This window comes from Podospora bellae-mahoneyi (genome assembly GCF_035222275.1).
Source record: "Podospora bellae-mahoneyi strain CBS 112042 chromosome 1 map unlocalized CBS112042p_1, whole genome shotgun sequence".
Taxonomy (NCBI): domain Eukaryota; kingdom Fungi; phylum Ascomycota; class Sordariomycetes; order Sordariales; family Podosporaceae; genus Podospora; species Podospora bellae-mahoneyi.
Genome location: NW_026946359.1, coordinates 5,763,452 through 5,788,710, shown reverse-complemented (window position 1 = coordinate 5,788,710; position 25,259 = coordinate 5,763,452). Strand labels below are relative to the sequence as shown.

General features: G+C 52.8%; 8 protein-coding genes and 1 non-coding gene across 9 annotated transcripts; 4 read left to right on the top strand and 5 right to left on the bottom strand.

Annotated features, from left to right (window-relative positions):
• Window positions 1–3,591: 3,591 nt before the first annotated feature.
• QC761_117323 (uncharacterized protein) lies at window positions 3,592–4,134 on the top strand (the record flags this gene model as incomplete). The annotated part of the gene is made up of 1 exon (XM_062875013.1): window positions 3,592–4,134. One exon carries the CDS (start codon window positions 3,592–3,594, stop codon window positions 4,132–4,134), a length of 543 nt encoding a protein of 180 aa, XP_062738234.1.
• Window positions 4,135–6,095: 1,961 nt separating this feature from the next.
• PCL5 (PHO85 cyclin-5) lies at window positions 6,096–9,844 on the top strand (the record flags this gene model as incomplete). The annotated part of the gene is made up of 2 exons (XM_062875012.1): window positions 6,096–8,209; window positions 8,265–9,844. Exons 1-2 carry the CDS (start codon window positions 7,768–7,770, stop codon window positions 9,842–9,844), a joined length of 2,022 nt encoding a protein of 673 aa, XP_062738233.1. The 5' UTR covers window positions 6,096–7,767.
• A 211-nt stretch (window positions 9,845–10,055) lies between these two features.
• QC761_0019490 (uncharacterized protein) lies at window positions 10,056–10,506 on the top strand (the record flags this gene model as incomplete). The annotated part of the gene is made up of 2 exons (XM_062872056.1): window positions 10,056–10,164; window positions 10,403–10,506. 2 exons carry the CDS (start codon window positions 10,056–10,058, stop codon window positions 10,504–10,506), a joined length of 213 nt encoding a protein of 70 aa, XP_062738232.1.
• Window positions 10,507–13,031: 2,525 nt separating this feature from the next.
• SOG2_1 (RAM signaling network component) lies at window positions 13,032–16,005 on the top strand (the record flags this gene model as incomplete). The annotated part of the gene is given in 3 exon segments (XM_062875011.1): window positions 13,032–13,121; window positions 13,137–13,529; window positions 13,582–16,005. 3 exon segments carry the CDS (start codon window positions 13,032–13,034, stop codon window positions 16,003–16,005), a joined length of 2,907 nt encoding a protein of 968 aa, XP_062738231.1.
• Window positions 16,006–16,354: 349 nt separating this feature from the next.
• QC761_117300 (uncharacterized protein) lies at window positions 16,355–17,875 on the bottom strand (the record flags this gene model as incomplete). Its single annotated transcript, XM_062875010.1, has 1 exon — window positions 16,355–17,875. One exon carries the CDS (start codon window positions 17,873–17,875, stop codon window positions 16,355–16,357), a length of 1,521 nt encoding a protein of 506 aa, XP_062738230.1.
• Window positions 17,876–18,627: 752 nt separating this feature from the next.
• On the bottom strand, window positions 18,628–18,698 carry QC761_0019460. The gene has a single exon. It is a non-coding gene; the product is annotated as a tRNA-Gly (tRNA).
• Window positions 18,699–18,769: 71 nt separating this feature from the next.
• PIN3 (protein that induces appearance of [PIN+] prion when overproduced) lies at window positions 18,770–20,208 on the bottom strand. The gene is made up of 2 exons (XM_062875009.1): window positions 19,997–20,208; window positions 18,770–19,933 (listed from the first exon to the last, which is right to left on the bottom strand). The coding sequence occupies exons 1-2, from the start codon at window positions 20,057–20,059 to the stop codon at window positions 19,184–19,186; spliced, it is 813 nt and encodes a 270-aa protein (XP_062738229.1). The 5' UTR covers window positions 20,060–20,208; the 3' UTR covers window positions 18,770–19,183.
• Window positions 20,209–20,384: 176 nt separating this feature from the next.
• PDH1 (ATP-binding cassette transporter CGR1) lies at window positions 20,385–22,659 on the bottom strand. The gene is made up of 2 exons (XM_062875008.1): window positions 21,928–22,659; window positions 20,385–21,853 (listed from the first exon to the last, which is right to left on the bottom strand). The coding sequence occupies exons 1-2, from the start codon at window positions 22,216–22,218 to the stop codon at window positions 20,459–20,461; spliced, it is 1,686 nt and encodes a 561-aa protein (XP_062738228.1). The 5' UTR covers window positions 22,219–22,659; the 3' UTR covers window positions 20,385–20,458.
• Window positions 22,660–23,437: 778 nt separating this feature from the next.
• On the bottom strand, window positions 23,438–23,926 carry QC761_117275 (uncharacterized protein; the record flags this gene model as incomplete). Its single annotated transcript, XM_062875007.1, has 2 exons — window positions 23,438–23,667; window positions 23,797–23,926. 2 exons carry the CDS (start codon window positions 23,924–23,926, stop codon window positions 23,438–23,440), a joined length of 360 nt encoding a protein of 119 aa, XP_062738227.1.
• Window positions 23,927–25,259: the final 1,333 nt, after the last annotated feature.

Here is a 25,259-nt window from a genome sequence, read left to right as displayed (position 1 = left end):
ACAAAGTGAGGATGTGGGTGAGTGAGGCAGGTATGATTCATAGCTATCTAAGGTACCTGGCAGAATCATCATGATTTGTTTCCATCCTAGCAGAGCTCCACCGAATCATCCTCACAAGCTCTGAGTTCCATTATTAGATACTTATCCAAACACGGGCTTGTTCCCATCTGAGTGCAGTAACCTACCCCTCTTACGTGCCTATGTGTCTTGTTGGCAAAGCCTTATGATGACCACATCATCATACATGGCCTTCAGACTGACGGTCAACAAAGCACACTCATTTCCATCTAAATGACGAGCCTTGGCCCCCATGGTTAGCCTCTCTTACCCTACCTTTGCCGGCTTGTAAAGTGTGTATGGGTCACAAACATGGCCTCCCCCATGTTTCTACCACGGCTCAGCAGCGGCAAGGCGGCCGATCTGTCTACGACCCCCTCATACATAACACTCTTACCGAATGGAAAGAGTGTTTGTTTGTTTGTTTGTGGCACCATGATACCATACCATATCACTGGGTAGTTTGTGTGAGGTGGTATGGGTATCACTTCTTGGTCGAGTGCTGTCATTCCACCGGGAGCCAATAGGCAAAGAATGTTTGCCGAGCTGTTTCTACGATCTAGGGCAATGTAGGGGGCCAGAGGTATGTAACCTGTTGATTATCACAGGGCTGGGGTTGTGAACGACCGGCATGTTTGTTGTGGAGGACACAGGGCGGGAAGATAGGCAAGGCAGGTGAGGCAGTCTGTGTGAGGGTGATCGTACTCGGGTTGAGGCGGGCTGTTGAAAACGTCATGAGCTATGTGACTGGTTTTGTGTGAGGCCTCGTGGTGAGCTTGCTTCACCTTGACTCACCTTGTTGCCTGTCTGCCTGCTTGTCATTTCATATCTCAAGCGTAATTATCATGCCTGGCAGTTGAGATATGGGGGAAATGAAAGTGAAGCCAGATCCAAAAGGCCTACACATGAGGGCCACAGAATGAAGGCAGATTGTATGACTGAGTGAACGAAAAACTATGCACGAGCGAGTGACTGGCCACCTGTATGACTGTGACGAAGTAAATAGCCCGCACCGAATGAGGCTCTTGCTCATGTGTAAAGTGAAATCCTCACAACTTCCCGCTATCATTGTCAGCAAGGCTCGATCAGATGCGAGCTTGATCCCAGGTCAATGTGTCCTCTGTGTGACTATCGTGTCCTTCATGGTCAGATACGTGCACAACGCCGCGAATGGCAAGATCCCACATCACAAGCAAGGTTCCGATGTGGCAATATAAGCTAGCTGTGATGAATGAAGTGAACAAGTGACTTCACCCTAGTGACGGAGGCAAATCACGGCAAGCCCCATTCCCCCACCTCACCTTAACCCCCCTCACCTCACCTTCGAAATTTCACTCACTATTGTCGTAAGCCAACTGCGCCGCGTTCAAACCCTCGCGCTTTCCAAACCCAGAAAATAAGAGCTTTCCGATCGATCGGGCCAGAATTCCACCAACAGCAGCTCCGGTAAGTTTCGGCTTACCTTCCTTCCCCTCCCATCCTCCTACTCAGCGCCCCCCTCGGCGCCCCTCGCGAGAGTTTCAAAGCTTGAAATCACATGAGATACCCATCCCCTCAGAAACCAAGTAGGTAGGGATCAAGGTTAGAAGATTGAGCGAGAATGACAGGCTCTCAACCGCCACATTCTTCGTATCCTACGCTCAAGGGCAAATGTGGGCAAAACCCACTGCTGATTTTTCGTGAGAGATGGTTGGATGACCAAGCCCGTAGTGGTGTGTGGCTCACCTGCCCTTTTGCGTTGCCTCACTTAGCTTGTACCACAACTGCTGCTAAAGGATCACCTACCTTCCCCTTCGATTCAAATCTCCGATGGCTCAAGTTCGTAATATCTAATCCCCTATCTGTGATTCGCCTCCCCGTTGGTTCCGGTTTCCAGCCCTATTTCTCATGTGTGTAGTTCATCATGGTCCTCGTCGAGGCCAGTTGTCACGTTGGCTACCCATACAACCAAGACAACAGCCTCACATCCGAGATCTCATAGTTGAACCTGTCCCGATCTTCCCGACGGAGTTTCTGGTCAAGAATAACTGGTGTTGCTCTGCAGTACGAACGAGGTCAAAAGTGGAACCAAGCCCCAAATCCCACTGCTGCCTTGGCCCCACACTTTTGTTGCCTGTGCCTGTTTGATGAACCGCATCTCATGCTCTCTTTCCTCCAACCTCCATCCAAAATAGGCGGCAGTGTCCTTTTGAATTGTACTATTTCCCTCGGCAAGACAAAGCGCGACCGGGGAGTCCGCAATGCAAGCCTTTTTTTAATTTTTTATTTTTTGAAAATTGATGGTGGATGTGAAAGCTGGTCGGTAGTTCACCGGGTCCCTCACCCATCCCCGTCCCCGCGATCGTCATCCTTCGGCCGAGAGAGAGCGAATGAACGATGACAGGTTCCGAACCACCGAGAAAAATATGGGGCATCAATTTTCCCAAGCAAACCACACAGCAACAACACCACCAGACTGGGAAGGTTTTTTCCCCATAACTTGTTTGACAAAGACTCAGCCTCAAATTTATGACGAAGCCGAGGAGGAGCAGGAGGAGCAGGAGGAAGAGGACCCTGTGGAAAGCCAAGAGCAATATTCCATATCATCATCTCACGGTCTCCGTGGTCGGTGGCTGACTCAAACCTTTTGAATAACCACTCACCACCATCATTTAGCTCCCTCCCATTCACGGTGCTGCTCTCCGGCCTCGGGAAATCCGAGCATTGTTAGTGGCTTGTCAAAGACAAGCCAAGTACTGTGGGTAAAGAGCTTAATAGAAGGTCTTGGTCGAGGGGATGATCAGTCTTGCAGGTGGTGACTCTTGTCGCCCGGACGAGGCCAGCCGAGTCAATAATTGTTGTGGAGCCTCCCCTTTCAGCTTCAGCTTAGATGTCTCCCGTCTTTCGCCTTGGAAAGGCTTCTTTGGCCATCATGGTGTTTCCAGAGAGCCCGGTTGGTGTGGAGCATCACAATGATGAGCAAGTCGGATCTGAGCCTTGGCGGTTATTCGAGGCACCCGAAGCAGGTAAACTCAGCCCGGCGCCGCCCGCGACAATATCTCTAGACTGTTACCGGGTGGTTATTGTCCAGGCAACCTACAGGGGAAGGCTCTCGTAAAAGTAGGCATGGCAATATGTGCAAATGTGGAATGATTCGAGATCAGCAACCTACGAGACTGATCTGCTAACTGTGACCGCCTCACAAGCGCCCCCAACCGGGTATCACACAAGACACTCAGCCGCTGGGCCGCGCGGTAAGAATCCGCCGCACGGAGACGGGAACAGCAGCAGCATGGGAATTCTGCAGCGGGTTTGATCCCGTGAGATGCTTAACAGCTGACGACAACGCGATTTCCACGATATCGCCGAGAGCAATTCATCCTATCGGCGACCGAGATGTTGGATCTCCATACACATGAACGGCTGGTGCCGGTGATTCCATAGTGTATTATCGCATCAGCCCTCTAGTGTTGGCAGGGACCGAGACAAAAGATCCGATATCGCGGGTCATGTGTTGATTTTTGGTAAGGGAGTTGTGATCTTTGGAGTTGAGTCATGGTGGAGGAAAGTCTGGGCGGGGCTAAACCAGAGGTTTCCAGCTCGTCTCGACCTCTTGAGAACCGGTCATTAACTGAAGCAAAGATAAAACCTGCCGAAGGCGTGATCAGCGTACGCAACAAGCAAATGGCCGAGAACGGCGTGAAGTGCGAAAAAGCAACACTTGTGATGATTCCCCCTGGTCCTTCTGCCTTGCGAGAAGGCACTGGGAGTGGAGTGCTTGGACGTTGGGTTGCTCTGCATCAAGAACGGGCGTCTCATGGCGAGCCACTTTCACGACTCCCTTTTGGTGTCATGGTGACAGCCTTGAGGGGCGGGGTGAAAGTTAGTTCCCACTGTGATTGGGCAACGGTTGAGGTGCGACAAGGCCAAATCTTGCGGTCAGGCCTGATAGAAAGAAAAACTTTGAGGGTTGTGTCACGCGTCCAGGCCAGCCATCCATGCGAACTGTGCCAACACAGCGCCGGATGGAAGGTAGATAGGCGTCGACGAAGGAGCTGGGTCGTCTGGCCATCGAGTGTCTCGGTGGGGGTTTGGTGATGTGTGCAGGACAGCACTGCATCACTTGGTACAGCTATAAGTGGAGGAGGGTTATATGGCGATATATGGCGACGAATGAGAGACAGATCTTGAGGTTGGCAAAGGGAGCCAACACCTTCAACAGCCAGTGGCCACTGTGCAAGTGGACACGGCCGACTTGCGCGACCCACGATGAACGAAGCCATCATGAAGCCCATAACTCTCCAAGGTAGCGGTGGCATTCGTTCGTCCAGACAAGGCGATATTCTTGTTTCTCGGTCGTAGAAAGTGGTTGACCATGTACATAGTACCCCGACTGGCTGTGTGAGGGGGCATTGATGGGGCTTGAGACTCCCGAGCACAGCCTTTTGCGGGGAACCCAGGACATGGCCATTTTTGGACTCAACACATGATCGACAAACATTTGTATCAGGACCCGAGAGAGTCATACTTGGAAGTCGTATCGAGGCTTCTGAATATCTGGAGATTTCATTCCTGTCCGGAGGCATGAAACGGTCTCCAGACCTCCCGGAGATGCCCTGGTGGTAGCATGGTGGAGCGACTTCATTCTAGAAGGTCTGGGCGCCGGTAGTGACGGGACGGGAGAGCACCGATACGATTGCGCAACTGTAGCAGATAAGCTGCAAGTGTTCAAGCAATCTTGAGAACAGGCTAGACTTGTGATGTGATCATGGACCTAGATGATTGCTGGGTAGGTTACTAACGGGATATGGAGTTTGGCTGTGTAAATGCCTGGTCAAAGATAAATTTAGGGACACTGAACTGATGAGGAGGGACGCGGCTGTGAGTGCGAGCGATCCATGAACATGCGTCACTGCCTTGGAGGGTTTCTCCGTAGCGTGCACTGGGCCAACGAGAAACGGACTCTGTCTATTGCCGGTCGCCGACCATCCAGTTTTCCGAGTCGATGGTAGGAAATGCGGGCCCAAATTATGACTGACCGCAATGCCAGGTTTAAGTCTCTTGGAGAATGATTTATGAACATCCAAATCATAAAACAGATGCCTCTCTTCTCACCCATATTGGGCATCATTTGAATCGCCATGAAAGAGGGGTGTTGCATTCACTGACACACCTCTCGGTGGTCGCGAAAGACCTGGTGGTGTTCGAGACTGCCGTTCCGACCAACCCTTGTCAGCTGTGCAACACTCCGAACTCAGCTGTGAAAGTGAGTCGACGATGTTTCGCAGCCAAGACTCCCTCACTCATCACTCATGAGGCCTCTCGGTCACTCCCTCCACTGCGGTGAATCAACCAAAGCCCGGAGCATTTCCAATCCACGTTGTAAGATGTCACCATCGCGATGTTATTCTCATGCCACAAGCTTCATTGATGTGAGGTTGTTGCCTCGATCAAGAGCTTGATGAAGGCGGAGGGTTGAGAAATGAAAGAAATGATGACTGTGTGGCAGGATCAACACCGTGCTGATGAGTGATGATGCATCCTGCGCCTTTGGTTGCGGGCTAGCTGTTTTGAGAACAGTCCAGGCGCTAGACAGGGGTAATCTGCTTTGTGAGCAACTTGGATGGATGAACTGGCCACGCTCCTGCAACCCAGATTTCCCGCCCCCTTCTGCCATGCAGTAACATAGCCAATCAGGAGATGGGCGATGCCATCTCATCCCTCCTACGGGCGAGTTGAAACTGCAAGAGTGTCTCGCAGAGAGTTGGTGGCCGTGTGAAGAGGGAGGAGGGGCGAGGGGTTGCGACTTAGGAACTGATGATGGACACTCGAGTCCTCGCGATGATGACCTCTTAGGTTGGCCTGGCTGCACGAGAATCGAAGTGAGCTATGGCGCTAGGCGATAAGATAGGGTATATCATAGTTTATTATTCCTCCGTGTTTGAATGTGCTGAAGATGGCGGCGAGGGAAGGGGAGAGGAGGGGATGACGGGGCATAGGAACAGCCACCGATGTTGGCAAATTGTGCTTGCCGTCTTGCTGCAGCCAGAAAGGAGGGGGGACAAAGTGCGAATGCGTCGTGAAAGGAAGTTCTGTCCATGAATGAGTGAAGAACAAAGTGGCTCGTGCAGGCTGTCGATGGAAAAGGTGGGAACATTCGAAGGGTGGAGTTGGTGAAGGGGTGGAGCGTGCATAACAAGTGGGGAGCGAGGTTGTCTTGTGCATGCGACGGGCTTGCTGGCGGTTTGGCAATTCGTTGGCACTTGTGGGCATCTCCCAGTGACCCCAGGGAGTCCCCATTCAAAACTACTCGGCACCCAGGAGCCAGGCCAAAACGCTCCCTTCTCTTCTCTTCCCCATCGAGCAGCCATCATGCTCAACTTCAAGATCTAGGAAGAAGCGACTCTTTGGCAGTCTGCTTGTGAGATCTGGACGGACCATCTCTCCTCACTACTCTTAATTTAATTTGTTACATCTCTACTCTCTGGTATCTTTCCGTTCTCCTGATTGCCTGCCTGTTTGTCTAGCAACGTTTTCTCTTGTTCGCGCGGCATTCGCTTGCACTCTGCGACAAAGGAAAATAGGACCAACAGACATTCCTCCACCGAGTTCATCATCTTTCTTCTCCAGCAGCCCGCGGAGTCAGCCTCTGCGCCGCTCTCGTCAACAACAGCCAGCAACCGTCACACACTCACCCGCTGGCTCTGTGTTTCTCCAATACCGTATACACCACACCATCCCGTCAAAAAAGAACAAGGAATCCGCCGCCTGTCGAACAAAGGCGAGAAAAAGAGGGAGCTTCGCAAGAACGCTACCTAACCACTCATTTCCCCCCCCCTTTTGAGCTGCACAGGCAACTTAACCAGCCCGGTGACTACCAAGTCGCCACAGCCCTTCTGAAAGACCCGTTTTCAGGCTTCCGTTGCTGAGCGCCAGGTCACACCACACAGACCACAGGGGGCACACTGCCAGTTGGGGCCACCTGTTTTCACCTAGCGGCAACAGTCGGTTAGGCCTTCGCCACTCTGAATTTAACGGGAAGAGTCATCCAGACCAGGGGGCCACCCGTAGCCAGCAGCTTATCTTAGGTCGCCCCAGAAGACACGCGCTTCATAGGAGTCACATTACCGCTCTCCTCAGGCCGTCGCCATCACCATACTCTCACTTTAAAGAGTCCGTCGGCCTCGCAGCCACACCGCAGTTGGAGAGAGACAGCCGATCGGTACCTGCATAGCCTGCCACTGTCAAGGACCACCTAGTCCACCACGCCTGCATCTTCAGCTACTGCAAATCCGATCGTCGAGTCTCGACCCGCTGTTAGCCATCCACACGATTGCACCCTTACACCAACCACCATCAACAACACCTCGCCTCCCGCCCCTTATGGTACGCAACTAGCTGCCATATAGCCTCAACCACCGCTCTTCTGCTCCAGCAAAGCGAAGGGACACACACACGATGCCTCTTGCGAAAAATAACTCTACTCCAGTCGCCGTCTCCGTCCCGTCTACCGGTCTGCTCGTTCGTGAAAAGTTGGCTCTCTTTAGCACCCTGTTCTAGGAGTCTTCTGTCCATTTCGACATTCAAAGTTTGGCAGCAATCTTCAAGATTTGCTGCAGGACTTGCATCTCGTTAATTTCACGATCTGTTCAGCACACTGGTTTAATCGGTAATCACGGCGTGACGGCGACTGGAGGTTGTTGGAAGCACTTCCACCCACCATAACCCAAGATGAAGCTCGACACATACTTGTCCCCCGCATTTATCAACCCCCTTACCTCTCTCCACAATGCCACTTACAACCAACCCTTAGCCGCGTTGGCGTCCGCTTCTACCACCTCGATCTGGTCCGACGCATCCTCCCAGCACTCGGACGACAATACCTCCAACGGACCCTCTTCCGACTCCGAATTCAGCGAATCCTGCTTTTCTATTGCGCCCACATCTTCTCAGAGCTCAGTAAGCTCCTTTGGAAGCTACTGCGAGCCAGTCATCAAGAGCTGCGATCCTTGGGTCCGCCAGCAACATGAACAGTATTCTCAGCCCGAATCATGCGCGCCATTGCGCCAGAACCCCCGCCGAACCTCTAACTCTGCGACCTCACGGACTGGGCGTCCCCCTGCGCTCGTGCGCCAGGCTGACCGGAAGGTCAATTTTGTTGACAACCTCGTCGGTAAGGAATGCGCTTGCTCCATGTAACGGATATATGCTCAACAATGTTGTTCTAGACACTTCGACCCACATGGTCGAAGCCATCTGGCCTACGTCATCGCCAGCTTGCAAAGAGGTGGGCGGCAGTGCTGTGCTCCCGCTGCGCAGTTTCATTCAAGAAACTTTGCGCCGGTCCCGCACCAGCTACTCGACCCTTCAAGTTGCCTTGTACTACCTTGTCCTGATTAGACCCCACGTTCCGAACCATGATTTCACCATGGAACAGCCCGACAGCAACCGAGAATGCCAGGCCCTCCAATGTGGTCGCCGCATGTTCCTCGCAGCTCTTATCTTGGCGTCCAAGTATCTGCAAGATCGCAACTACTCGGCCCGTGCCTGGAGCAGAATCTCTGGACTCAAAACATCCGAGATCAACCAAAACGAGATGGCATTCATATTGGCTGTGAACTGGAACCTGCACATCACAGAGGAAACCTACAAGAAGTGGTCTGAATCAGTTCTCAAGTTCACCCCCCAGCCTCCTTCGCCTCCCAGCCCCTCAGCACAGCGCGTCTACGAACAGCAGTGCGAACAGTTTCAACGGCTTATTCTCAACCTGACGCCCTCGCTCGACAATTTGGAAGAGTTGGCTCCTTGGCTGCGGGCCACTCGGGAGGTATCTATTCAGGCCATCTGCAGCTCCCCTGAGAGTGCCAATCCTTGGGGCGATCTGGATGCGGCTCTCAACCCACGTTTGGCACCAGTCGTTATGGAGCCAAGTCCTCCTTCGGCATACGTTCCTGGCCGCTTTGCGCCTGCATTAGGCCTGTTGCCTACACCACGCATGACTCCCCAAACTCGTGGATTCAGCACTCCTGCTGTGAGTGCTGCTTCCCACATTCTTGGAAGAAGTTCATCAATGGGTTTCGCCATGGCCCAAGCCTCCTCCACGTCTGTTGCTCAGACCTTGGATCGGTGGCCCCCCGCTGTCACCTCGTCTCCCATGAATCACCTTCCCCGCAGGTCATCTCTTGCCAACTCGGTCTCGACCGCCTCCTCGCCAGAGTCAATGGTATCGGATTCTTCTCGTCTTTCTCGCTCTTCTTCGATCTCGTCTCTTTCTTCGGTTAACGCGCCGTCAGCCAAATTGGATGCTCAGGCGCGATGCCGGTATGGAAGGTCGTTCAGTGAGAGGATGAGCCTGAAGCCCACCATCGCTTCGGTTCCCGAAGTCTATGAGGAGGGTCATTGTCTGACAGCGTCGCCGGAGTCTTACACCGGCCCGGCGGGTAAGGACTTTTACGATGGCACGCTGGATGCTCAATATGCGTGCAGGCAGCGTGAGGTGAATGATGCGGCCATGGCCCTTCAAGAGTTGCAGCGTCAAGCGGTCGATTCTTCGTCAGCTCCGGTCAGAATCGGAACCAAGCGAAGCCGGACCTTTTCAATGGACAATGCCCAGCTGCAGGAGAGTGTGCGTGGATACCTTTCAATGGACTCGACCAACGCCGGTGCCTGGCCCGAGTCGATGGTTCGAGGAAGTCACAAGAGAGTCTGCTGCTCAACCGAGGCGGCTCAGCCGTACATGATCTCTTCGCTTCACCCAGCAGTCGGAGGACCAGGAGGTCCAGGGATGTGGCAGGGAATTCTGCAGTAATTCTTTTACACCACACGTTTCGACAAACACCTTGTTTATTATTTTGCGTTTCATACGCCAACTGCACATAACGATCATATCAATCAACCAAACCCTTCGCTGTGACACCATTCTTTGTTTCTTTGTCAGTCCCTCGCTAGAGGGAGAGGAAGTGGTAATTCTCGGAAGAGATCAAGTCCCTAGCAGAGGGCTTGGAGATGGCTCAAGGAAAATGGGCAAAAGCGTGTTCTGGGGGTTTTTGCATGCGACATCCTGGATTTGGGGTAAACGGCGACAGGCGAAGGCGGGGAATCATGGTCATTTTTTGATGGCGAACGGTGGTGGGTGTTTTTTTGTGTACGATGTTGTTTGTCGTGCTTTTTCTGTTTTTAAGTCGTTATTACATACCAGGACACAGTATCTCGCGTCCGAGGGCGCAGAGAGGGGGCGTTGGGAACTATTAGGAGCATAATGGACGGACACTGGGCAGCGGAGAGCTGGACAGCTGCTAACGCCTTTTCTCGTTTAGCAACGAGACTGACGATTTGCAACCGCCAGAACAATTCTCTCTGCATTTAGGCCTGAGGCTTATTGCATCAAAGGGAGTTTATAGGAACGCCGTAGGTTTTCTACCAAGACCGAGACCTTCGGGCCCTGAAAGGGACCAAGACGGACAGACTTGATCCTCTTCAAGGAAATCATTCCGACTCGCGACTAGCAGCCGCACAAATACCATGCTATTAGCCAAAATCATCGGAGCTAGCAGCTACCTTTCTGTCTCAAAACCGAAGCAATCGTGCCTCCGACGTGTCCTGCCTGCGCTTATCATCAACCCCCTGTTTGGGCGCCCAAATGAGCGACGGTCAGGCAACCGAGCAACTTGCCACAACCATGTATTTGGAGATGGGATCGTTGGTGTGGTAACGACGGGGGTCGATCTGGTTGCTTGCTGTGTCCCTTTGTCCCCATTTTTTTTGCAGCGTTTTTCTCGCGTTCCCATTTTGCATTTCTAACTGGTCCGATCCCAGGAAAATTCCAAGCCCAATGCAATGCCTTCCAAGTCAACCGATTTCCTACCTAAATTTTCTTGTCCAACCAGCTGGGTTTGTCACGAATCACGATGGCGGCATTCAGGGGCCAAGGTTCCTTCCTTCCTGGGTTGGTCGCTCTTCCAGAGTGAGTCATTCGGCGGACTGAGGACCACACCACACCACTACCACAACAAGAGACAGGACACAACACAATTTTCTACATCCCGTTTCTCCGTTCCGGAACTAGCGGGGCTACCCTAACAGTTGTGGACAAGGGACGGTTGACATTTGTTGCCGCCGCCATCGCTCATCGGGGAGAATGGAACAAAGAAGGGTGACGACAGGGAGGATGGGCATGGCATGGGAGATCTGGGCCCACCTCTGCCTGGCTTATGCTTATGACTGCCTGGATAACATATTGCCACGACTCTCCATGTTAGGGGAAGGTGGGTGTTTCGATCGTGATCTTGTTGTGATGGGTGACGGACGGCAGGTAGGTTAGGTACCAATGTGAGGTAGGTAAGCACCTTGATGAACATGACGCCAAAGAAGAATAGATAGCTTGTGAGCGGAGTTTCGGGAGTTTTGGTGTTCAAGTGGAGACGTTGGTTTTGGGAGTATGAGAGGGCATTCGGTTGGTTGGTATGTGAATGCTGTTACAATATTCGTACGTTATTTCGGGTTTGGCATTATCAATTTTGAGCTTTGCCGTAACATGGTGTTGTTTGGTGAAGTGTCAAGGGGTGATGTTTTTGGGTGGTGGTTTACGTATTGGTGGCTATTTGGGTTGAAGGGAGAGGAGATATTTGTCACTCAAGATGAAGTACATAGTGTAAGTAAGGAAAGGGTGGGTTGATGAAGGTGGGTTAGAAAGCAGGTTTTTACTGTTGGAAATCTGGTTAGTGAATGACTAGAATTCACAAACGGAGAGGCTGGCGCTTGTGGTTGTGGTGATGGCTACGTTCAGCTTTTGTCTTTGGGTTGACTCATCACTTACAGGGTTGGCTCAATAAATGGTTACCAACTCATCAAGCTTTTATAATGCGATGCGACGCAGTAGTCCAGAATTACCGGTTTTCATTTGTGAGAGGATATTTTCATGACAACCATCTCAACTTCGATATTAAGATAAGCATGCATACCTCTCACAACTCTCAATAATAAGTGATCAGCCTCGGGCATCGTCATTGGAACACCCTACCTCCTGCAACACAACAGGAGCGAGATCACATGACGAGATGACAGCTGTAATCTCACTTACATCCGGTGACTGACTGATGGGCCAGCTCACAAGGCTGCTGGTCACAACATGAGCGAGTGAGAGGGGGCCAACACACACCACAAAGGCAAAATGATCGTCGCACGACATATCTACAGCTCATGGGACATGTAAGTGAGGCAGCTTCCCCTATGAGAGGGATTCCCATAGAATGCTCAAATTATGAGCTGGGACGAATGAGTTGAAGAAGTGGTGACAGGCATGATAGTGACATGTGTTCGGGTGATTGTGTTGCCGAGTTTCATGTCATTGAGTTGTGAGCGGACGGATAGTGGAGAGGATGGAGGTGATGGTTACCCATGGTTGGCCCGTGCACATGGGTGAGTTTCCGTGGCTACAGAATAATGCAGACTTGGTTGGAGATGTCTTACTTCCACGAGCTCAAACCAATAATTTTTGCTAAACTCTCACAACAAGAATAATCGGAAATATCCACTATGGAAGCTTTGGATTCAAACACAAATCGCGAGGGGCTTCATGTATATTTTTGGCGGAGTGGGTGATCTTTAGCTTTGATGGTATGGAATTCATGACAGTTCACTGGCCGCGCCCTCGTGTGTAATTGGGGGCTGCCCGTCACCCGCCCAGGGGCAGGCAAACGCAACGCAAGAAACACGGCTGAGAGCTGACGGGATTTGCAGCAAGCACGCGAGGATGTGCCAGGATTGGCTGTGTTGTACAGCGCGGCTGGCTGGCACAGAAGGGTTAGAGATATGGTGCTGCAGGAGGTAAGCACGGCAGCACACAGCACAGCGACGGGATCGATCAATCAGCTCTCTTCTTACACAGTGGTTCTCAATTTTGAGATATGCGTTTCCGTTGATACTGCCACTTATGAAATTTTCAGTTGGGGTTTGCATTGTTAATTTCTGAATCGAGTTTGACTTAGTGATAAAGAATGGACACCCATCGCAAGGCTCCCCCGATGGCAGCCCGGTCGGTTTCTGGAGGTGGGATGCCGCTTTCGAGAGCACATCAACTGCATCAGCAGCAGCAGCAGCAGCAGCAGCAGCGATTCCCGCCTTTGTCGACAGGGCAGAGTACATCGAGGGGTACATCACCCAATGCGAATAATAACAACACTGGGCCGTTGCTTTCGCCAAATCAGGTCGTTGCTCTCGTTCGGGAGGCTAGGAGAAAAGCGATTGAAGATGAGGAGACAAGAACGCCAGTGTCGGGGACCACTGGGGCAACTGGTTCGGGAATCACGCTAGATTTGATTGGGAAAAACATTCCTGTTTTACCTGATGAGGTTGTCGATATCCTGAAGACAGGGGTTGAAAGGCTTGCGCTATCACACAATGCCTTGAAGGGACTTCCACCGAGGCTCTCGCAATGTACATCTTTGAGGTACCTTGCGGCGAGGAACAATGCGTTCGAGGTCTTTCCTTTGGCAGTGAGTACTGCTTGACCTGGATCTGAAGACTTAATGCTGACCACAGCTACAGTTATGTGATCTAATATCATTGGAGTTCCTCGATGTGGGAAGGAATCGGTTGAGGGAGCTCCCCCCCGAGATTTCCAAGCTGACTTCGCTCAAGGCGCTTTCGGTACAGGAGAACCAAATTACAAGACTTCCCGCTAGCATGGCGAATATGGTCTCCCTTCAGCGGCTGAGGTTCACGGGCAATCCGATCATCTACCCTCCCAAGGAGGTCTTGCAGCTACCAACGGTCCAGGATCAACAGTCCAGTGGGGCTCTGGCCGAGAGCGAGACAGACCGTGTTGTGACTGAGCGTATCAAGAAATTTCTAGCTCGGAGTGTCAGTGTGAGTATCATTGAAGGGATGGCTGATACAGAGACGGGGGATGAGTCGAGTGAGAGTGCTGATACACCGCGAGTACCATCACGCCGAGGCGGCCGATTTCCGGTCAAGGTAAATGGATCCGGAATTGCATCTTCGCCAGGATCGAGATCTGCATCTTTGTCTAGACCACCGAGGGTTTCCAGCAGACGGTCTCTTTCTCAGTACAGCAATGGGTACACCAGGAGACCGTCGGGAATGATACCACTGACAATGACGGCATCGAGTGACGATCTACGGAGCCCGCCTGAGCAGCCGGCCGTATCACCGGAGCCGAAGAGACCAGATACGGCATCTTCTCGCACGACAGAGTCTACCATCTCTTCTAGGACTATCACCCCTGGATCAGCAAGCTCTTTTCTTGCGCCGTCTTCGGCTTCAAGCCTTTCGACAGATGTGCCCAATATGAACCGGCTTAGCAGTCATTTTCGCGGTTTCAGTTACAGTGGTGCGCCGACCTTCTCCAATCCTTTCAGTCCGGAAGAACCGTCTCTACAGAGGCCGCTGTGTGTTCGCGAGCTTTCCGCTCTGCCAATACGTCGTTATCAATCTCAAATTCCAGACCCGGTCTTGGAGTTTTTCAAAGGGGTTCTATATTCCATTTATCAGATCCATTTGTGCGTACAAACGTTGATGAGTTTGACCAACGACGGGACTTCACGGCGCTCCAGTCTCGAGATGATCTTTTACAACACCCACAAATACTTTGAAGAGCTGGAGCAGGCAATCCAGGATTTTGAACTGTCGTCAGGCGGTCGGACATCAGCACAAGACTACGGGCCTATGCAACGCGCTTACACAGCCTTGATATTGGCCTACGTCCAGATTTGTACTCGGCTGGCCAGCAATGTTGATTTACTGGTCGACAATGGAGATCCCCGATATATGCGCACCTTTCTCATGCAGGTTTATCATGGCATCATGGAGCTGCGCGTGGCCATTTCCAGCCGGCCTTTGAATAACCGCAGCAACATCCTGACTGCTCGTCCTTCCCAACCACCACCAGTGACACCTCCTTCTGTCCGTCGTCGACAACTATCGCAGCCATTGCCAATGACGCCCAGGTCCCAAACGTCTCAGCCGCAACAGCCATCGTCTCTTCGTGCAAAACGAGCGGCCATCACCCCCAAGACACCTATGCAAGTCCGCACCGATATCCCTTACCGTCCCAAGTCGAACTCTGTGACCGTCTCTGTTTCATCATCGCGATCCACCTCCCAAAGCTTCCCAACAACCACCATAGCCGTCATCCCTCAAACCCCTAAATCAGCCGACTCTTTCACTTCCGCCGTCTCTTCCAACGACGACGACAGCGACGACCGCCGTTTCACCTCCCCGCCACCCCTATCAATGCCCCTCCCCAGCCTCCCAACCCCCTCATCCACCAACACCACATTCAACGTCACGACCCCCATAACCCTCCAGCTAACCGCCTTTCTCACCTCCCTCCGCAACCTCACAACCCTAATCCACACCTTCCTCCCGTCCCTCGACAACCTCTTCTTATCCGTCATCAACAACGCCACAACCACCGACTCACTGCGATCATCCACCATGGTACCCCTATTCGAAGACCTCATCTCCAAAACAAGCTCTGTCCTCCAGCAAACGGACATTCTGCGCTCAATGCTGTCTTCTTCATCGCCGCTCAATTACAGTGAAAATGGTCCGATATGGTCGACGTGCAAGAGCTTGTTCAACAAGTGGACGAACCTAGGGATACAAATCAGGGAGGCGCTAGGGAAGAAGATTTTGAGCTTTGGGCCGGGGATGGTGGAGGGATTGAGGGGGGTTAATAAGGGGGTCAGGGGGTGTATGGAGTTGATGGTTGCGCTTCGAGGGGGTGGTGGGAGGTTGGATGTTGGTGGTGGCCAGGGGAGTCCTGGGTTGGGGAGTCCTGGGTTGGGGAGTCCTGGGTTGGGGAGTCCTGGGTTGAGGCTTGGGGGGAGTAGTAGTAATACCATGAAGAGGAGGGGGCAGATGGGGTTGCCGGTTACGCCTAGGAGTGTCAGCTTGGCTTCGGGGATGGGGGGGAGTGAGACGAGGGGAATGTATTCTTCGCCTTGAGCGATGAAGGTGGGGGTATAAAATGTTTCACGTTCATGCAGTAGAAGGTAGTAATTTGGATTTCCCAGTCTATAACTCGCTGAGTAGGAAGGTCTCTGATCTGTATCTTCGCGCGAAGGAGTTGATATGGTATCTCTGTTCAAACAACCTGACTGGTATGCAAGAAAACTGTAGACTCGCTCTGTGAGCGCACTTTATATACATGCCGTGCTGTGGTATCGTAGATTAGCTCCCCTTCTGAGCGTGTTACACAGCTTGCAGCCAGTGACACCGCTTTCCCTCCCCCGAAAATGAAAAAGAAGCCGAAAGCAAGATCATAACTTCATACACCACCCCCCTTCCTTCCACCTCAAAAATTCACCCAAGGCTTTGATCCCCACCCTACAATCGACATCTTCGCAACCGCAAACACCACCGCCGAAGCAAGATACGCCACCCCCGTCAAAACAATCAACCCATCCCAACTGCCCTTACTCCCCAACACCAACTTCCCAGCAATAGGAATAGCAACCAAAACCCCAAGACTAACAATAGTATACACCGTCCCATAATACCTCCCATACTCCCTCGTCCCACACAGTTTCCCTACCGTAACCGGCATCAAACTAACATTACTCCCAGACGTAAACCCAAACAAAACCGCAAACCCAATCATCCCGGCCTTTCCTTCCTCAACAGGCAACCAAACCGCAAAACACGCGATAGAAGCCAACACCGAAAACACCACATTCGCATTATAGACCCCAACCCAATCCCCCAACCAACCACCCGCCACCCTCCCAAACGCCGAACTGGCATTCAACACCGTCACAACATCAAATGAAAACTCCTGCCCGAACCCCTTGGCAAGCACATACCCCGAAAGATAACTCAGCGGCACAAACCCCGCAAACTGCATCAGAAAAACCGCCCCCAGCGTCAACCCAAACCCTTTTGTCTGGAAAACCCTCACACTGGGAGTGATCTTGGCATGCTTCGCCGGCGGTAACCTCGATCTGATCAAGAAGTTCGCCCCCACCGCAACCCCAAGACAAATCAACGCCAACGCTCTCATCGTCCACGGCCACCCAACCTTGACAAACAACTCCTGCACAACATACGGAAACACCACCGCGCTCACGCTCCCCGCCGTAGTCGCCACCCCGGTGGCTAACCCCCTCCTCTCGTTGAAGAAATGCCCAATCGCCGCGATCGACGGCGTGAAGAGCAAGGCGCTCCCCAGACCGCTGAACACGGCAAACGCCACCAGCAAGTGCCAGTAGTTGGTCGATATGCTGACCACGATCAGCGCCGCGAAAAGACAAACACTCCCCCCGACAATCGGCCACCGCGGGCCGTGTTTGTCGAATACCGGACCGACGTATATCCCCAGAGTGAAGCTGAGGATGGTGTACAGAGAAATAATCCCGCCCACGGTGCCGTTGTCGTGGTCGACGAGGTGGCGCGCCGAGAGGTAAGTGTCGAATGTGGCCATGACGTTCATCAGGCCGAGGGAGGCAAAGAGGGCGAGCCAGCTGCCGAAGACGACGAGCCAGGCGCGGAGGCCGCCTTCGGGGTAGGTGTCTTCTTCCGAGTCGGAGCCGGGGGAGGGTGGTGATAATGGGGAGTCGGGGTGTGATCCTGGTTCTGATGGTAGAAGACCGGAGGCATCAGACCGGGTGCTGGCGTGGCGTTTGCCGATCAAGGGGCGTTTGCTGATGCTGCCGGCGGTGGTGAGGGTTGATTTGACGTCGGACTCTTCCGCGGCGTCGTCGGCAACAGAGCCCGGAGAACGAGCCGGCATTGGCGGTGCTGCCAATGACGGACCGGCGACCGGACTCTTGGCGCCGGAGGACAAGCCGGAGTGCGCCGGGGAGAGATCTCGAGACATTGCTGCGAGGTTCACACGCCCTGCAGCGGGTGATGATGGTTGTCTCGTTTCTCACAGTGGTATTTTTACAATCCACATCGGAAAAGTGTGGGATGTCGGTCGTGTGAGCGTCAAAGAGAACAACAGCCCTCCGAAACAGTGCATATGAGAAGGTTGGAGAGGGAAGATTAACAAAACTTGGGTTGTATGTCAAAAAGAAACCAATCTGTGAGGTGAGATCAGGAAGAGGGCCGAATTCAGACCATCTCACGTTCTTAAATAAAAGAGACCAAATTGTCGGCAAGCCAAAGTAATGCATCGCCGCAGACGGCTGACTGTGTACACACGTTTTCCACCTGGGGTTGGTGATGTGACAAGGGTGCTTGCAACAACCCATTTCGGAGTTCGCCCAGTAGCATTCCAATGGTTGGTTGGGGCTATTCTGGTATGGGTAAGATCTAGGCCGACAACGTGCATCCCCCGCCTGCCAGCAAGTGCTTCCGCCTATACGACGCACCAACAACAACATAGCTTCTCCGGATGGCACCATCTTTTGTGGCTGGGTAAAACGGAGAATTGGAATTGGTCTCGACCACGACGACGGGCATCTGTCCACTCCCACAACCTTCACAAATCGAACTTTACATGGGTGGAAATCCAGCAAAAATCACATCAAACCCCCAATCTGTCCAAAAAAATAATAATAATCAGACACTCTCTGCTGGGCACAGTGGAGAAGAAAAAAATGCAAGGAAAGAACAAAAGATAAGTTGTGCATCAGCCGTGAATCGAACACGGGGCCCATCGATGGCAACGATGGATTTTACCACTAAACCACTGATGCTGTTACTTGTTCATGTTTTAAACAACAGAATTAGGATACATGTTAATGACATTTGACAGTCAGAAACTCAATCACTACCAAGTTGGCAAACCATCATATCAGTACTTCCTTACAGACATATTCTCACACTTCTCCCGGCAACGATCTATCCCACTTAGGAACCATAACCTTTGAATACTGTTTTATCTGGTTTTTCCATGTCTAGCAACATTCAACCAATACCACTCCCGCATCTCTCACAAAATAAAAGATAGATTATCCCAACCTAGCGTAAGAAATCAACATGAATCGCCAAACTCCCAAACCCTACTCTGAACATGACGTGGCTTAACATGATATGATGAAGAGTCCCAAAGACGCAAAAAGAAAATAGGAAAAAAAAAGGCTTCAGGTATAAAGGCGATAAGTGAAAGTCAAGAAAGATACATCCTTTCCCCTTCGCAGTCTCTTGTCCATTGAGACCCATCCATCTCCAATCCCACCCCTTAAAAGATAGAGTTCACAATATTGGAACCGATCGTCGCACCCGCTCCAAAAATCGCCGCATTGCCCAATTTCTTCCCAAACTTCTTCCCATGCTCACCCATCTTACTCCCCCCTTCTTCTCCCTGCTGTTGCTGCCCCTGATCATGCGGCTGATACGGCTGCCCGGGCGGTGGCGCACCCGGATAACCCCCTCCATACGCCCCCGGAGCAGGCTGACCATAGACCGGCTGTTGGGGAGGATAAAGAACCGCCGCAGGTTGAGCAGCCTTTTCGTCCTCCACCACAACGTAAGACCGTGGGAAAATCCCCTCCTGCCCCGTCCGCTGATTCCTCCCCATCCACCAATCCGCATTCATATACTCAAACACAGCAACCCTATCGTCCTTGTCGAAGCTACAGTCTCTCGCGTCGGCGGCATTGTACTTGTAAAGCGCTCTCGCGTGGGCGATGATCGGTTTGGTCGGGGCACTAGCAGGGGGAGGGTTCCGACCCGGGAGGGCAGGGGGGCCGGTAGACTGGGCGTATGAAGGGGGAGGGTTGGGGTTGCCGCCTACTGAGAGGGCTGCCATTGCTGCTGTGGGAGGGACAGCGGCGGAGGGGGTAGCAGCTGGAGTGGGAAGGGAGGAGGGATTGGTGCGAGGGGCGGGGGTAGACCGCGAGTTGAACGACGACTCGGCGGGGAGGAGGCTCGAGATGGTGTCGTAGGCTTCGTCGGTGATTACACCTTTTTCGAGGAGGGATTCGAGTTCCTATAGTCAGAAAACACGGGTTAGATGGGCGTTTGTGATGTGGTTGAGGGGAGAGTTGCCTACATTCTTGATGTTGCGCAGAGACCGGTTGGTCTCAATGACTCTTTGGCGGTCTTCGGAGACCATGATGACTGAGTTCGGTGAAGTTTACTGGAGAATCGTTAGGGTTCGTTCTGCAGTAAAAGGAAATGTCGTCTCAAGTCTGGCGCTTGTCGTTGCAGTCAACAGAAGTATTGTGGTGTTGGTCAAAGGTTGCAAGAAAGGTTACAGGGTGGCGCAGTGCTGTGACGAGTCCGGAGCCCCACCAAAAGTCCAGTGGCGCCCGGGCGCCGGGGATGCACTGTGTGCCGGTACCCGAGCCGTCAAGGGACTCAACCAGGGGCTGTGCAACCCCGTCCCGACAGTGGGGCGGGCCGAAACAACGTCCCGAGTCAGCGATACAGTGTCAACATGAGGATATATATAAAATTAATTTTTTTTGTATTTGCATTTAGTAAAGTCTATTTTGAGCCTGTCTGTCACTCTCTAGTTGACAAACTTGCTGTTCTCGCTAACATACAAATCCACATATTGGTCAACCTCCATAGCCTCGAGCTTCTTGGGGTTCTGGCCGAGCTCAAGGAGCTCCTGCACCTTCTCGGCGCTGTAGTGAGGCTCCAAGTGACGCTTGTACTTGGCCATGATCACTGGCTTGGCCTCCTCACGACGGAGACGGTGGCCGAGAGGAGCTTCAATGACAACCTCGGGGAGGACGGTGCCGTCGTTGAGCTCAACGGTGAGGCCGTTGCTGATGGTGCGGAGAGCGGGGTCATGGTAGTCGGCGGTGAACTGGGGGTCCTCAACGCACTTGATCTTCTTGCGAAGAGACTCGACCAGAGGGGAGGTGGCAGCCTCGCTGCCGTCAACGTAGTCGTTGGCAGTAAGACGGCCGAAGACGAGCATGACGGAGCACATATACTGGATGCAGTGGTCACGATCGGCAAAGTTGTCCATGGGCTTGAACTGCTTGTCGATGATGCGGACGCAGGCCTCGTGTGTCCTGCAGGTGATCTCCTTGATATCGGCGGCAGACTTGCCCATGGCCTTCAGCTGGGCGTGGATCTTCTCAGAGGCCTCGACAGCGGTCTGAGAGTGGAACTCGGCAGGGTAGGACACCTTGAACAGGACGTTCTCCATGACGTAGCTGCCATAGGGGCGCTGGAACTCGAACTTCTTGCCCTTGAAGAGGACATCATAGAAGCCCCAGACGGGGGCGGAGAGAACGGTGGGAACACCGCTCTCGCCCTTGAGAACCTTCAGGGCCAGGTTGACGGCGCGCTGGCAGGCATCACCGGCAGCCCACGACTTGCGAGACATGGTGTTGGGGGTGTGGCGGTAGGTACGCAAGCTCTGGCCGTCAACCCACGCCTGGGTGATGGCATCGGCAGTCTGCTTCTCGTTGAGGCCGAGCATCTTGCTGACAACAGCCGTGCTGGCAACCTTGACGAGAACTACGTGATCCAGACCAACCTTGTTGAACGAGTTGAGCAGAGCAAGGCAGCCCTGAATCTCGTGCGCCTTGATCATAGCCTCGAGAACATCGCGGATGGTGAAGATCTTGCCGCCAGCGAGGTTACCGCCGGCCTTGTTGGTACGGGTGATCCAGTCAGCCACGGCCAGGATAGCGCCCAGGTTGTCACTGGGATGTCCCCACTCAGCAGCGAGCCAGCAGTCGTTGTAGTCAAGCCATCTGATCATAGCACCAATGTTGAAGGCACCATTCACGGGGTCGAGCTGATAGGGTGTGCCGGGAACCTTGGTGCCGTTGGGCACGACGGTCCCTGGGACGATAGGGCCGAGGAGCTTGGTGCACTCCTTGAACTGGAGACCCTCCAGACCGCAGCCGAGAGTGTCGAGGAACACCCATCTCGCTGTGTCGAACTATTCCGGGGGGAAAGGTCAGCATCAGCCAAAGATGGGATAAAGCGGGGCTAGCTCCGGGAGGCTCAACTCACGGCAAGCTCAGAGTCAATGGGCTTGTTGTGCACATAGTCGGCGATGTCCTGGATCTCAGGATCGTAGCCCTTGTGCCCGGCGGGGGAAGGGGCTGTGGTCGCGGCAGACTGAAGAGAGGCCATGGTGGAGAAGTTGCTTCTGCGGGCGTGGAGGGCGGCGGGAGTGAGGGGGGCGGCCGTCTTAAATGTGCTGCTCAACAATGGCAGAGCGGAGCGCTGCGAGATGCGCTGGGGAAGGCGTGTGTGCAGGGACTTGGTGGCCTGGCGCAACCCACGGTTGACAGCAGACATCGTCAATGGCAGCAATGGCACCTCGCAATGGCTGACGGTGGGTTTGTTGATTAGGGACGGGACAACTCGAGAGAGAAAAAATAAAAATGCAACAGGAGATCTTCTCTTCAAGTAAGCCGCGAGCTGCCACAGGGAGCTACACCATCGCTCGAGCGGAGGCTGTCAGTTGTTTTGCCGCGGCATGCCGAAGCCAACCACCCCCGCATCCGCAACTGCATCCAGCATCTCGTCCTCCGGGCTTGCCACTCTCGGGGACCCTGAAAAAAAATCCCCTTTCTTCCTAGCTTCTGAGCTTCTGAGATCCGTAGATCCGTATCCATCGTATGTCCTTACTCTCTATCTCCGAATCGGTATATTTGGTGTTTTGTTGCTCTGCTCGTTACCCTCTCCCCCCAAGCTTCAACTGCTTGAGAGACAGAGCACATGTTCGGCCTTCTCAACATTTGTGCGCCCAGGGAAGATGCTTGGATCTGCAATTCACCCCGCGCTTGGCAAGGCCAATCTTGGCAGCTCCGTTTGCAGCATGGTTTACCTAGAGAGAGTGCCCTCATACTAGATATGTTCATATCACTGATAATGGAATAGCAGAGCACTGCACGGGCCATATAGCTGCTGTTGTCGCATGCATAGTCTCAAGCGGCTCGATACTGGTTTTCCAGATTTCTTCACCTCCTATCCTGAACCATACAAACACATCCAACCCGAAATAACTTCAGCTAGAGTAATTCTGTCACACATCTCGGTTGCGTCACCTCGAATCCACCGGTTCGTCCACGAATCGCGTTCCCCCGCGAATGTCAGCTACCTGTGGAGAGAAGTACACAAGCAAATCCCAGTTTCCACTCCAAGTGGAGGTGGATCCTCTTCTCAGGGTGATGATCTGGGTTGCTGGAGGCTGAAGTGATCACAGGATCTATTCCTACGTATTCTTCCTATCTCTAGCTCAAACTGCTTCACCGAAATAACACCGATATCGCAGACCACCTTGAAAGGATGAACCACCATACCTTTCCCCAGCTCGCACCCCCCTGTGGAAATGTCCCGTGACTTTAGCAGTTGGTCGACCAGCGCCATCCGTTGCTCAAGCAGCTCTCCTTCGAAATAGAGCTCTTCTGGCAGCAGATAGGCATGCAGCACATTCCCTGGTTCACACCACATCCACCGCACCTGGGTTCGTTGTCAGTGAGTTTCTCTTTGGTGTGATGGGTTGATGAAGCACTCACCACTGGCACGCAACACAACCCTCGCGTCTCTTGACAATGGTTTGGTTGGTCTCGGGCTTCAACTCCGGGCTGATCATGTATCCCAGACCATCATTGAGAGCGGGCAGGTCGAGGTGGATGGAGTCGGGGGCGGGACTGTTCCCAGGCGCGGCCATGGCCAGGGAAGCCAGCAAGGAAATGAGAGTGACCGAGAATTGCATCTTTGCAGAGGAGATTTTGGATTTGGCTTTTGAGGTTTGTTGATGAGGGTGGATGATGGTGAAAGATGAGCAGGAGTTGAGGCCGACGAGTCGCGATACTTATACCCACTTTCCTGACCTACTCCTTCGAAATGATCAGTCGATCACCAACTCACGATGCAGTGGCTCCTGTACCGCAACTCTGGCAAAACCTGCCCGTGGCGTGTCATGGCTCCCTCGACGGTTATTCGGCATGTCGGTGAAGGTTTTGGTGATGTCGAATGAAACAATGTCGAGTAGGAGCATTGTTACCTTCCCTAGTAACGGTGAAGCGATATATGAAAAGGATCGTGGCCCTTGGCTGTGGTTTGTTGGTTTGCCGCAGACATGCCTGTTCAGCTACAACGGCTTTAAGAAGACCTTGGCCGCCCAACTACCAACAGACCGGACTATGTAACGCGGCTAGCGACAACACAGCCAAGACCAGGATGTAAATGTTTTTTTCGCGACGAAGGATTTGCAAAATGTAAGGCGATTATCACGGGATGTCGGGCCGCACGAGAAGTTGAGGAAGATTCTGGACTTGCAATGGACCAAGGTGGAGAGCGGATCTGTCATATACCCCTGACCGATACATGAGTGAACTGTGTGGGTGTTGTTGATGTGGCAAAAGCTATCTATTCTTCGGACGGCTCAATATCTATACCTTGGGTATGGCGGTGGTGAAAAAATAAAACCAAAACTATTGCTCATAAAAAAAGGAAAGGCTGGAAACGTTTTCCTGAGAAATCAAAGGCTTTGTGGCGGGCCAGGAGTCGAACCTGAATCTTCGCTCTAACTTGGGAATGTTAAGAACCGCTATACTGCCGCGCCACGGAAACTGTCTAGAGAAATTCAGATCATATAGGCTCGAGGGAGTGAGGTCTGGCTGGTGCTAGGGGTAGCGCTGGGCAATGAGGTGGGTGGCGTTCCTTTGGCTGAGTTATGGAAACCTAAAAAGACCCTCTCTGCCAATCACAACTGCTCTTGCTGGGGAGCACAGGGGGCTTTGGGCCATATCTCCCGGAGACATCACTCCTGAGGTCCGTCACAAAGGGGTACTCAGTCGAGCAGCCCTCGTTTGTACCCTCCGATACAACCTCTCAAACCTGCTCTTCGACGGTTTCACTCACCGACTGATCCTTCCAAGCAGCTATGCTTGCTTTCTCTCCTTGCCTTCCTTCAATGTAAGGATAACTTTGTCTACCCCGTCTCCACGACATTAAAAGGTGAACCTCCTGATGACTGTGAGCTGCCTGATGATTTGGACGGCATCCGTCACAAGCCTCTATCCACCAAGTCAAGATCCCACTCCTGATGGCCATCCTCAACAATCCCATCTCATCCCCGTCGTGATAAGGGCATGGCAGATGACAAGACACTGCCTTGCCCTTCAAAAATCGAGAAATCCTCCAGCTTGTTACACGGGAACCCCTTGCTGATCTCGCCACCGAAGCGGAAGGGGAGTCAACGGCGAGGCCGGGGATGTAGCCAGCCGAGGTCGCCGGTTCCTACTCTTCATCGTTTATAAATTCATGCAGCATCGCCGGCTAATCCCTCCTGTCACACTCTTGTTCTTTGCCGGCCGATGGAAATCCCC